Genomic DNA, 13097 nt, shown 5'->3' with positions numbered 1-13097 from the left:
TTGAAACCCTGAAGGTTCTTCCACAGTCCAACTCCACAAACAGGCAAACAGTCAGCGGTTGACTTCATTAATAGAAGACACCATTTACTACACACCTCAGTTTTCCGAGGAAGTTTAAACAAACGTTAGGGAGGAGGTCCACCTGTAATCTGCCCTCTTCTGCTTACCTCCCTGTACGTTTAAATACCACACTTCTTATTTACTTGCGTGCTTCACCTCCACCCTAGCAGCTCCCTGTCTCACAGATAGGTTGTCTCTCTCCTCCTGCCCGGAAAGTCACCCCAATCAAGCTAACTATTTGAGTCGCGCGTCTTCTGCCGAATGAGGGTCCGACAGAGTTACCGAAATATGAAATGTAGCGATGTTTCCTTCGAGTCACTGTTCCAGCTACACGTTGCGGCTTGTGGACCTCTTGGGAAGATTCGCTGTGGTGTGGTAAAGAAGAGGAATCATGGTAAAGTTTGGACTAAACTGTGGAAAAGCGTGGCCAAGCCATGCATATTTGTGGTATAAGCTTGGCTGCTCTTGAAAGCCATGCGGATTTACTGGATAAGAGTTTTGTGAACCTCTCCTCTCCTAATGAGGAGAGCTTACTGCAGCGCAGTAGTCTGTCAGCTCCCGAGCATGTGTAGACAGTGTCACCAGCAGCGTGGACAGAGGTATCGGCCCGTGAAAAAGCAGGTCCTGTCATATGAGCCCCCCTCGCTGCCTTGTCTTCCGATCAGCTAAGATCCTGGCTTCATTTGCGCAAACAGAGGGGAAGCAGACGGAGGACGAAGATTGTGCCCTGTGTGGGAGAAATCCAGCTCAGGATGATGGTGCTGCAGAAGACTCAGTTCCTCCCCTGGCCATCTCCCTCTGGACGGGCAGCCAGAGACGAGCGCTGAGGTGCCGGACTAGTGAAGCAGATCCATCCATCCATCTTCTGTCCGTTTTATCCAATTTGGGGTTGGGGAGGAGTCAGATGCTATCCTAGCAAACAACGCGCACAAGGGTACATCCTGGACAGGACGCCAGTCCATCACAGGGCCACACAAACACCTACACACATACTCACACCAGGGCCAGTTTTCCCAGGAGCCAATTATCCTGCCAGCTCGTCTTTGGAGTGTAGGAGGAACCCCACCCAGGGAGAACATACAAACTCCACGCAGATAGCTCTCCAGGAATTGAACCCAGGGCCCCAGCACAGCGAGGTAGCAATGCCCACCACTGAGCCACCTGTGAAGCAGATCGTTTGTTTTCAAAACCGGCGTGCTCAGATATCCCAGCAAAGCCAATAACAGACCGAATTCCGACATCAGCTTCAATTGTAGCAACGGTGGTGGGGTCGGAGGTTAAACCGTTTGGGAAAGGTGCCCCTCTGAACCGTGAGCAGGGAAAGGTCTCGTCCTTTTCTGGGCGGTTTTGCAGGGGGTCTTGTGATTGGAACAAAAGCCCGCCTCAGTTGAAGTACAAAGAGCCGCGCAGGAAAGACGCTATTGGGAAGTCTAAAAAGAGGTTAAAACCTAAACGGAAAAGGCAGACAACTTTATTGAAACGGTTTCTGTAGGCTGCGCTCTTTCTCATGGTTGGTCAGCGCCGGGTCAGGGAGAAACAGGGATGTCTCAATTGAGAGGGATTATAAAGAGGCTGGGTGACTGCGTATTAGCGCTTTACGCGGGTAAATGAAGAAAAGTTCTGTTAATGAAGTGACTTTCCCCTGTTCTGTTGTGATAACAGATTCGGCGGTTCTAATGAGGCCTGTCACTTCGCTGGCCACACTCCTGACCTCCGCCGTTTCCTTGTGTAATTGCCGCTGAGCTGCCAGCAGCGCACGGACGAGAGTGAGGTGGTGGCAGTGGCCCGCTGGCCTCTCGTCGAGCAAAAAAAAAAAGAAGAATGGAACAGCCGTGCTAATTAATGTGGAGAAACGAGAATACAATTATATGTGGAAGCGCGGCAGCCTGAAGCTGAAAAAACTCCCCCTCGGCCAGACTCGTATTGAGGCAGGCTTCTCGTTCTGCTTTTTCACCAGCCCGGTTTCTTCCCTTCTCTGCGTCTCGGTCTCCCTCTGCCGTGGAGCGTCTGAGTGGCTCCAGGGAGTCCGGCCCTGCGCGGCGGCGCCGAGTCAATGCCTCCACCGGAATGGGGCGGCCGCCTGAGACGAGCCCCGGGTTCAAAACCCCAGGAACAGGCACTTCAGAGAGTTCGGAGCAGCAGTCCCCCGCAGGGTTTCGTGAAGCTCTTGTCGGTTCCTCACCGCTCCCTGGCTTTCAAAGTGCGGACTTCAGAGTCATGTTGAAAGGAATGTGTTTGGAGATATTTGTTAGACGGTCAGATTGCAAGCTCTCTGAAATGGCCAACCTGTGATTGTACCTCAAACACTGTGGACGTATAAGAGCATGAAAAAGGTTGCAGATAAGACGAGTGCTATGTCGGCACGCAGTGTTAGTCGTGTTAATGTGTGGGTACTGTGTTACGGCACAAAGGGGGTCTTGACAGCTCCCTGCGTTCCCACGGCAGTTCTGGAAGATTGCAGGCTCGTATAGTCTGTGCCCGCTTTGCGATATAACAGCGAGGCCATATGACTTATCTAGTTCGCTTGGCAGCTGGTGTCAAATTATTTAGGGTGGGGGGCGTCGGCTTTGACAACTCGCTTGTCCCAGACTCCCACCACTCTTTGTGTAAAGTAGTTCTCGGTTGTACACGTGCGTCCCCTTGGGGCGAACAGCCTCGCGTTTCAGAACCCCGCTGTGCGCAACTAGCGCCACAACCAGACTACCGCCGCAGCTTCTTTACAGAGCCCAGTGAAAACTGAACAGCAGGCTTTAGGCTGTGTCAGATTATTCAGGAGCTGCTTCCAGATTTTATTGCTTAAGTAAACCATGGGCAGCAGTGCAGAAATGTCATACTGGGAGAGTTTAATGCTGTTTACTTTAGTGGCACGAGAATGCACTATGGACTGATTGATGAAGTGGATAGACCTGCCTATGTTCTTTGCTCTCATATCTAAACCAGATTTGGACTTTTGGGGTCAAAAATTCTTTCCAGTGTAACTTTAGATGAATAAGGGGGCTGAGTTCTTCTCTCGCCTTGCCTCTCTCCTCTTCCCTGCATAATGGAAGCACCCTGCGCCGGGACAGCTTCCATAAAGGGGTGCTTTTTTTTACAAACTTCTCCCCAGCACACAGTGCTTCACTCTTTCACGGCTCTTTTTTTTTTTCTGCGATGGAAAATGACATGTTTGCGTTTCTTTAAAAAAAAAAAAAAGAGAGAGAGACACAGATCTGCACGGAAAGAATCTCGCAAGCCAAGTCCACAGGATTTTGTTGCGTGCATCTGTTTAAAAATCAGCCTCCTCCCCCCCTCTTTAAAATCTGACCTGTCCGGCAGTGCTATCTTAATTAGGTTGGCGAAATTCGATCTGGAAGAGTGAGGTCAGCCGATTTGCGTTTGGCTCGAGCGAAAAACCGCCTCGCAGCTCTCACGTGTCTGAATATTTCCACGTCCCGGACCCACACCTCCTGTATCTGGGCCTAGCGCGCCACAGCTTATTAGCCTCCTCCTGGCACGCGGCGCCCAGCGCATATTTTTATACTGTGACATTCATCCCCATTACGAAAGTATTCCTTCAGGGGAGCGGTGCCAAAGGAGGCAGGTGGCTGGCTCCTGCTCTCTCTCTCTCTTTTTTTTAAAAACGAAACGAGGGAAAAAAACCCCCCAAAACACCCACCTCCTCCCCTGCCCCGTGCGCGCGGGGGCCCCAGGAGGAGGCCGAGCTGGGACGCTCCCCCGTGGCCAGCGTGTTCTGAGAGACATTGCCTCATAAGGCCCTGGGCTGCAGCGCCGGGCGGGAGCTGACAGGGGCCATCTTCGCCTCCTGACAGATGGTCCAGCTCTTTATTTCAGCCAGAGACGGGTTGCTGGGGTTGGGGGTGGGGAGGAGAGCGGTGTTGCACTGGCGGGGGCGGGGGGGGCAGTTGTTTGCCAACATTCCTCGTGGCAGGATCCAGTGTCGCTGCCCTTCATTCGCTGCCCGCTAACTGAGGGGCCGCTGACAGCCGCCGCACTGTCACCCCGTCGCTGAAACACCCTTCCTCCACCACCTCCTCCCACACACCTCTCCTTTACCCTTAACGTTCGAGGACCACCTCCATCACCCCACCCCAGCCTCACCCACATTGCTAGGCTTCCTGGAAGGGGAGGGAGGAGGAGAGTTTTCCCCTGCCCTGCGGTGGAGTGCCGTGATGTGTGCTCGGCTCCGCTCCGGTTCCCCTGTTTGCCGATCTCTCGCGGGTTGAGATCAGTCCTGCTCCCTCTCTTGCGAACCGTCAAGACACGCTCCCAGCAGGCTTATCAGCTGTGACGGCATGGAGAGCTGTGATGTACCTGTACCCCAGTGGCCCCCCCCTCGTCTGGGTTTGGTGTTCTAACGCTGGATCAGTCACATGTTGTTGTATATAGCGCCTTTCGGAAAGCGACCTTTGAAAAAATGCCAGGCCTTCGAAACAAATTCACAGGTTTTACTGTTGACGTGAGAATGACGTAGTTGGTGGACAGGTGGGCAGAGGTGCCCTGCAGGTCTCCTGAAGTGAAGGATTCCCTGTATGTGAAAATACGAGCTGAAGCATGGAGACAAACTGTAAGCGTGGCGAAGCCCAGATGTGACAATGAAAGACAACGCAAGAGGCACCAAAGAGAGAGCTATTGGATCGTGTTGACATTTTCTTTTAGACAGCCTTCTAATAGAATATTAGGATATATAGTTAATAGTGTAGAATTCGAACTGAGGGATGTTCCATTAAAATTGCACAAAGCAGAAGACCTCGTTTAGAATATTGTCTTCCGTTTCGGTCAGTACAATACAGTGAGTTTGCTGCTCTAGAATCAGTCCAGAGAAGGGCAACCAGATACATTTTCTGGCTTAAAAGAATGATCTACACTGACGGGCTAAAGGAGCTGCACCCTTTAAGTCTTGAAAAGAGAAGAACGCAGTCCTAGTTCAAGAATTCGAAATCCAGAGATATTGTGGATGTCAACCCCTTGGACTTATTCAGAGTCGACAGTTAAACTAGGATGCAAATATGCCTTAAAAAAACAGAATATGATGCACTGCTTTACTCAAAGGGTTGTGGGAGTGTGGAACAAGCCACCCCAGCCATGTTATCAGAAGTAAACCAAACAAAAAGACTAGATGTACCAAATCGCTGTTTCATTTGTAACCTTTCCTGATTCGATTTGTGTTGTGCTCTGTGCTGTTCGAGCTGCAGATGTTGAAATTGTTCCGTTGGCTTCTGAGACTTAAGGAACATCAAACAAAACACCTACAGCATGTCATGCTGAGGCTCTGGACAGCCGTGTGTTACTTATGGGAGATCGGTACCGTACTCCATGGAGGGTTTAGACCACATGGTGGATCTGCATCCTGGCTTTCCTGTACTCCTGAGAAGCACAGAAATATCATTCCTGACAGATACTGTAGTCTGACTCCTGCTACCTTTCTGTTTTCACCACATGTCAGGCTTGTCATCGTGATTGTTGGTGATGTGCTGAATATTTATTTGCTTATATATATAACCAGCCAACATAAAGCATTTGCAGCCAGTTCACATTTAAAATCCAGCATCAACAATGACACTATAAACAGGAACGCTATATAAACAGCAGCTGTATCTATATGTCACTTACTACTTACGCTTGTTGAAAAAAAAAAACACTCTGGCGTGATCAATGCCTTTCATAAAGAACAGTACACTGATATACCCTTTAAGTACAGGTATTCTTTTTCGTCTGAAATATACTCTAACCTGCCTCAGGCTTGCTATAAAGTTTTTGGATATCACTATCGACTGAGAATTTGAAGACTTATTTAAGAGTTGATGTGCTTGTGATCAGTCAGGGGAGTTAGGGTGCATTTTGAAATGTTTTGACTGATAATAATAGCCTGTTTAGGAACTGTTGGCCAGGGTCCTGTTGTAACAGCCACCTTTCGGTTACTATGGAACTGGTTCTGCAACAAAATATGATGATGGGTTTTTTAAAGTTTTTTATAAAAATTTCATTTAGTTTGATTGATAGGATTAATAACTGTTTTGGAATGACTTTCCAATGCTCACAATGTATTAAACCCCCGAGAACAGAACCTCCGCTGGGACTATGGTTTAATTCAAACGAAAGCTGATAAATAAAATGTATATTTTTGCATGATTTGATTTTAGTAGAGTAACCCGTCGCAAAACTACTGCACTCTGGTTAATAGGGTGGATAGAAACAGAATGAAGGGTGGCTGGACAAGGATGGGTGGACTGAGAAAGGTGGACAGATGGACCAAGAAGGGTGGTGGACAGAGAAAGATGGATGAGAAAAAACAGAGAAAGATGGACAGATGTATGTACAGAAAGATGGACAGAGAGAAGAATGGGTGGACAGAGAGAAGGACAGATGCATGGACACAAAGATGGACAGATGGGCAGGGAAAGACAGATAAGTGGACAGAGAAAGATAAATGAGTGGACAGAGAGAAGGACAGAGAGAGAAAAGGATGGATGGACAGAGAATGATTAATGAATGGACAGAGAAAGACAGACAGATGGACAGAAAGAAGGATGGAAATGGAAGCACAAACATATGCTGGATGGATTTCAAATTCTGCGTGAGCAGAACGCTGGAGGACTGGAGCTGATGGAGACGCTCTCCAGTGGGTGGTGCCGGCCTGCTGCCTGCGTCCTTCTGCTTCATTCCCATGTCCTTCGCTGCATAGCTGACGGCCATCTTGTTTTCTGTCTTTCAGGTTTTTTCTGAAATTCTTCTTGAAATGCAACCAGAACTGCCTAAAGAACGCTGGAAACCCCCGGGACATGCGCAGGTTCCAGGTAGGGCCCGAGCTCTCCTTTCCTCCTTTTGTGGCGCGTCTCACTTCATCGTTGTCTTGAGCGAGGTCAAAGGGGCTTCACCGGTAAAGAAAAACAGGCGATGCGCTTTCGAAGCCTGACGCTGCTGGGACTGGCTTTTTTACAACATTTTTAACCGTTTGAAGTTCCATAATGGCCATTCGAGAAAGGCCGCTTTTTCAGCGTGGAGAAAAAAAGCGCAAGGCCCTGTCTTTTTTTTTACTTGGAAACCCCCTGCGACACACCTGTGAAAAATAATGGCCTTCAACGAAGACTCGTACCTGAGCAGGCGCTTGTCGTAGCCGCCGGGGGGGAGAGGGGGGTGCGGGGCGAGGGCCACAAGGGCCAGTGCGCCTCCCTTCTTCGTGCCTTTTTTTTCCCCAAACAAAATAAACTTTATAGCACTGTAGACATCTTACAATAAGGAACAAGTAATAGGTTTATTCCATGCTGAAAAAAAGGAGATAGAAAACACAACGTTTCAGCCGTGGAGCCTTCCTCAGGTGTGAGAAAGACAATAAGCACACACTCATGCAAAGTCATGCACCCTCCTCTATATTACAACAGAGCAAGTGGATGCTGGGGCTGGATTTGCCCTTAAGCCCTGCCACTTGCTGTCGTCCGTGTCTCTCCCCTGTCCCGGCTCCGAACCTGCAGGCGTCCAGTCCTCCGCAGGAGTGCGGGGAACAGGGATTTGCTCCTCCGCCGTCGAGAAGCCCCATTTGGCAACGTCCTCTCTGCCTTCGGGAGGGGAGGGTCCCGTCGTGGCCCCCCGAGCTGGGCGGCGTGGATCCCTGCCGGCGTTCTCCTGCCACGCCGCAAGAGAAAGCCACAAATAAACGCCTTCAAAGTTCCCGGGTGAAGCTTTAATCAAGAGGCAGATGACGCACAGGGAGAGAAAGAGAAGCTCAGGCACGCGGTCAGACGGAGAGAATCGCACGTCAGCAGCGCCTGCCCGGACCCAAGCCAGATTGATGGCGAAACATGGAACCGAGCGAGAAGGCCCTTCCTTTTTCTCCCCCGACACGCTCCCCTGACAGGGAGACACGGCCGGGTCTTGCCCATGCCTCTTGTTTCCCGATAGCGCACTGACGTGCCTAATTTATACTCGGAGGGAGCTCTGATTTTCATATGGTAATCCATTTCCACGTTATCTCCCGGCAGCCGGCAGCATCCGGTGCGCGCGAGGGGCCCGGCCGGCGGGAGGGGCTGCCCGTCAAGCCGGCTTCTCCTACCGGTCGCTCTGGGATCGCGCGCCGCCTGCTCGCAAAAGGCTGCGGCAATTAGTCGCACCTTTTCACGCACGACGGGCAAATGAGTTTTCAATACTTCCCTCCCCGCCCCTGCGCTTACATAAATAACCCCCCCGGACTGTGTGGCCCAAGAAAACACGAGACCTTGACTCCTGGCCACCCTGAGTGCCTGCTGCCGAGGAACGTGCAAGAGCTCGGAGACATCCTCTTCTCTCCCCTCCTGCGATTTACTTGGGAAACAATTCACTTGCTTCTCCGCTGGTCTTAAGGAAGCGCAGCGGCCTGGCTCTCGGATGAGGGAGCGGGATTCTGCAGAGCCAGGACTGATGTTTTTCCTTACTGCGCTTTGGCTCAATTCCTACGCACGAGGAGCCCTGTTTAGTGCAGGCACTGGTTTAATTGTCTAGCTCTAGCGATCGGGGCAGGTCACAGAAATGGGGTAGGCCTCTTTCTGCATATATACACTTACAGATATAATTACCTCCACTAACCAGGAAACTACCCCAGTATAATATTTGCAAACCAGTTGCGTTTTCGCTTTAGATGTCAAAGAATAATGGTCTGCGTGTGTCTGCCTGCCTTTTCCCATGCAGTCGGGAATCTCCCAGGACTGTCCTGGTTTTCCAATCTCTTCCATTCTTACCGTGACACCGGCACGCCTGGCTTGGCCTCGCTGGAGTCACTGAACAAATGCTTTTTATTGGACATTCGTTGGAAAGGAAGATTGCCAGATTTTTTAATGATCAGAGAACTCACTATTTTTGTATGTTTCGGGGAGGGAAGGGTATGTCAGTGTTTTTTTTCTTCCCTTCTGGCTCGTTCAACTCCAGAACTGGCCAAAGCTGCTAGTTAAATGGATGTAGGCACCAGGACATCAAGTTGCATTCCTGAATGTGACGGTTTCTCTTAATTGGGCCATCTTTTCTGCACATCGCTGGCTCAGGATCAAGCATAAATTATCTTTCCCTTCCCCTTTGCTGAAATGAAGCGTTCGACCAGGCTGACTCTGGACTCTGCCAGGCACTTCTGTGTGGAATATTTGCCTAGGATCCAGAAAGTGAAGGAAAGCTTCTACAGAAGACTCCCTGGAATGTTTTCAGCCTACACCTTACCCCCACAGGCGTCAACAAATAAAAAGTTGCATTACATTTAATGGAAAGAGCACAACAAAAAGGTTAAATGCTTCTGTTAGAGATAAACTAAGTTGTGCAACAGGAGATTAACAGCAAAGTAAAACTAGTCGTAAAAGAATCTATTCACGTGGCAGATTTACAGCAAGCATTCGGGAGTGTTTTGAAGGACCTCAGTGAATCTTACAGGCCGTGAAAGCAGCTACATGGTCTGTCTATTCCCTTTAAGCTCCACAGGCTTAGTATTGCTCCAGTTTGTGCGCTGTTCCAGTTTTTTTGGCAACTGTACAACTGCAGCTCAGCTTCATGATTACTACATACCCTACCCTTGGCTGAAGAGAGCTGCGCTTTGAAAGTCATTGTTATCATCTGAATTGTTGTAACTGTTTGGAAATGTGTGGGTTAGGAACAAAATGTGGCATTTCGGAAAGGTCCGTACCTGAGGTAAGTTTATAGCATCATGCAAGTAATGTAAAATTGCCGTCACAACTCTGTGATAATGCTGCACAACCAATGTAACAACATTACAGCATTCTTTTCAACCATATACGCAAATGACAAAACCAGCATGGAATTATTCACACCACTGCAAAACGAAGACCATAACAGCAGGTAAAGGAAAAGAAGGTGAAAATGATAGAAGATACCAGGCAACACGTCGGTGCAGTGGTTTGCATTGCTGCATCGTAGCACTGGGGCACTCGGTCCGATCCGGCACTGGGGTGCTGTCCGGGTGGAGTTTGCATGTTCTCTCCAGTGGGTTTCCTCTGGGTGCTCTCGTTTCCATGCCATAGCCATTCTGATAGGTCAATTGGCTTCTGGGAAAACTGGCCCTGGTGTGAGCATGACTGGCTGCCCTGTGATGGACTTCTGTGTCCTGCCTTGTGCCTGTTGCTTGCCAGGCTACCCTCTGGCTCCCTCACCACTGTGTTCTTGATAAAACCATTAGAGCCGTTACCAGGTGTAGTGTAGCTGCTTTTAACAGCCTTCTGCTAATTAAGGAAATTAATATTAAAACATAATTAATGGTTTCAATGGGCAAGCAAGTGCACATTTTAAACAACTGAATTGAAAAACGTATAGAAGTTTTGTCCATGTAGGCAATAGATCTTGAAAAGAGGCAATAGATCTCAAGAGAGCATAGTGTATGTACAAATAAAGTAATATCCAGTTGCAAAACAGAAGAAAGTATATGATAATTGATGAGGGAGCACGCTTAAAACAATGCATTTAGTTGTTTGCTGTTTCATTTTTTAATGCAAATACTAAAAAGTGTGACTATCAACCCCAAGCCGATGAAAAAGGTTTTGCAAAAACAAATAGTTCGCGCGCTGACCTTTTTATTTCCGAAAAGGACGCAGTGCCTGCGCACGTGCCTGCGAACCCAGGGACGTCCTGTAAGTGTGTTTCTCTGGTGAGAGGACAGCCGCCCCGCAGAACTCAATGGGCACAGGACGGAGATACAGTGTCCGTCTCGCCTTCAGAGACTGAAGGTAGGCCTCAGGCCTGTGGGGACACTCTCACCTGAGTGACACGACAAGCACAGCGAAAATCAAACAGCAAAATCACCAACAGGATTTCAGAAACCTTGACAATGCCCTCATTCACGCTGTCTTCAGGAGAAGAAAAAAAGAACGCCAGAAAAAAAGAGCGAATAGATATCCCTTAGAGACTTGAAAGCAATGTTTGCCAAGTCTTGACAAGCACTTCCCCTCTTCAGAGGCAGAAACCTCTCGAAGCTTTAGAGCAATTTAAATAAGAGCCTTTGCAGTCAGCTGGGGAATTCAGTAAAATAAGTCCAAAACCCCTTCTGCAACGGTGCTCGGGGCTCATGTTATTACAAGAGCAAATCTATTAGCTCCCCGCCATTGTCTTTCGCTCCTCAAGTGAGGCGATTTTTAATTAAATTAATCTGCATGTCAATCTATTGGCGATCAATCACGGGGGCCAGCAGCCCTCCGTGCACCGGCACTGGTAGAGCTGACGAGCTCTGATAATGACACGGGGAATAGACGAACAGAGTTAATTAGTCGACATAATAGGTGGATTAAGCTGGAGTTGGTGGATTGGCGCTCAGGCTGTCAGCAGGCAGAGGCCAGGGGTGGGGGGGGGAGACAGGGGGTTTAGGCAGGGCGGCAACAGCAATTAGCAAACGCTTGTGATATTTGTTTCTCAGAGGTCGTGTGAAAGAACATGACTTTGTCAACTATTGCTTTTTTCTACCCTCCCTGCGTCTTGGGATAGACCGTCGGAGGGAGGGGTGAGGGGATTTTCGGAAGACCCCAGGAGTCTCCTGCCACACTCCAGGCTATTCGCAAGGCCGATGTGAGATGTGGGATTACGTATCGTGGAGGTCAATGTCGAAGTCACGTCTGCACTCTGTCGTGTACCAAGACAAGTCATGGCACATTCAATTACGAAAAAACAAAACAGCGCCTAACCAGATGCGAAGAGTGTGGAATGTGACCTCTTTTCCTAAAACGAGGTTCTTCGAGGCTTTCTTAATTATGCAGCCTCGATTTCTGGTGGTGCTCTTGCAGATATCCTGACCTGATGATGTCAAATCTGTAACAAATAATGGAAATGCAAGACTTTAAGAGCTTCTTCTCTGGGACTGGTCAGATCAGGTAAACTAATCACAGGAAATCCACTTTGTCCAGCACACGCCTGTTGGGGACTAGTGATGCCTTTTGAGAGAGCTACATCTCGTGCTGCAGAATTGTGGGATACACTGAGAGGCATGACAAACACAGCTGGGTCCAGTCCTGATGCAGTGTGTTTTAATGCCCCTCGGCGGCCATCAGGGTGTTTAGGACCTATGCTTGAGCATAGCACCGTTCCTCACACCGCTGCCCTGCTGTTTTCGCCCTAGGTGGTGGTGTCCACGACGGTCAACGTGGACGGGCACGTCCTGGCTGTGTCCGACAACATGTTCGTGCACAACAACTCCAAGCACGGCCGGAGGGCTCGGAGGCTCGATCCCTCTGAAGGTACGCCCTCTTATCTGGAACATGGTAGGCACTCCATTTTCCTTGCCTTGGCTTCTCGTGGGGGTGCTTGTGAAGCTGTGTGTGGCCCGCCAGCCAGCGAGCGAGAGAGAGAGTGGTGTCTCCGGAGCTGTTCGTCCTCTGTGATTTTTGTAATTATCTTGTAATTATCTGCTTTTTCTCGAGTGGTTCGCTGCTGTCAGCCCCCTGGTCCAATGTCTGCACCTGTGCCGTCTTCAGATCAGGCTACAAATTGCACTGGGTCACTCCCAGTATGTATTGGCCTTTCCACTTTGACACAGTGTACAGTGTTGCAGGACAGTACTGGGGTCTCATGGCACACCACTGTCAAGCCTTGAAGTGCAGAAGGATATTTGCTCCAGTATTGTCAGTGGATCATAGTGAGACTGGTTCAAGTGGTAAAATCCCTAAAGGAGCATGGCTCCTTCAGATCTGTTATGCTGTCCGGGTTGTAGTAATAGTGGGTTCACAGAGGGTCTCCGAAAATATCTTTGCAGTCGCCCATGGACAGCTTTATTTAGAGAGCATGATCTTTTGTGATTTAATATCCCTCAAAAGAATTCCAGTCTTGGCACTGTGATCCCAGCAAATCCGCAAACCAAATCACACTCATTTTCTGTTATTAAAAAGGTCAATCCTGTTTTAACGAGGAATAAAAACTTTGGAGGTGATAAGGCTGTGCATTGAGCTAGTGCCTCTTCTTTGCCAGCATTGCTCCTAGCGCCGCGTCTAGTTGTGTTAAGTTCTGTCTCTCGGACCGACTGGAAATTTCCCTAATGCTTTACTTCTCCTGACAAATTTCTGATGGCACAAAAACAAAAATGTTGACGTCTC

General features: G+C 49.1%; 1 protein-coding gene across 4 annotated transcripts in view; it reads left to right on the top strand.

Moving 5' to 3' along the window:
* Positions 1 to 13097, top strand: part of ebf1a (EBF transcription factor 1a) — a 193793-nt gene that overhangs the window by 109076 nt on the left and 71620 nt on the right. For 2 of the 4 annotated variants that reach the window (XM_006631692.3, XM_015349366.2), the window contains exons 7-8: positions 6773 to 6854; positions 12128 to 12245. In XM_006631692.3, coding sequence (XP_006631755.1) covers positions 6773 to 6854; positions 12128 to 12245 — 200 coding nt within the window. Of the gene's footprint in view, positions 1 to 6772; positions 6855 to 12127; positions 12270 to 13097 lie in introns of all 4 variants that reach the window. The other 2 variants (XM_006631691.3, XM_015349365.2) reach the window with 1 other exon arrangement.

Source organism: Lepisosteus oculatus, chromosome 11 (genome assembly GCF_040954835.1).
Source record: "Lepisosteus oculatus isolate fLepOcu1 chromosome 11, fLepOcu1.hap2, whole genome shotgun sequence".
In the NCBI taxonomy this organism is placed as follows: Eukaryota; Metazoa; Chordata; class Actinopteri; order Semionotiformes; family Lepisosteidae; genus Lepisosteus; species Lepisosteus oculatus.
This window is presented reverse-complemented; position numbering and strand designations above follow the sequence as displayed.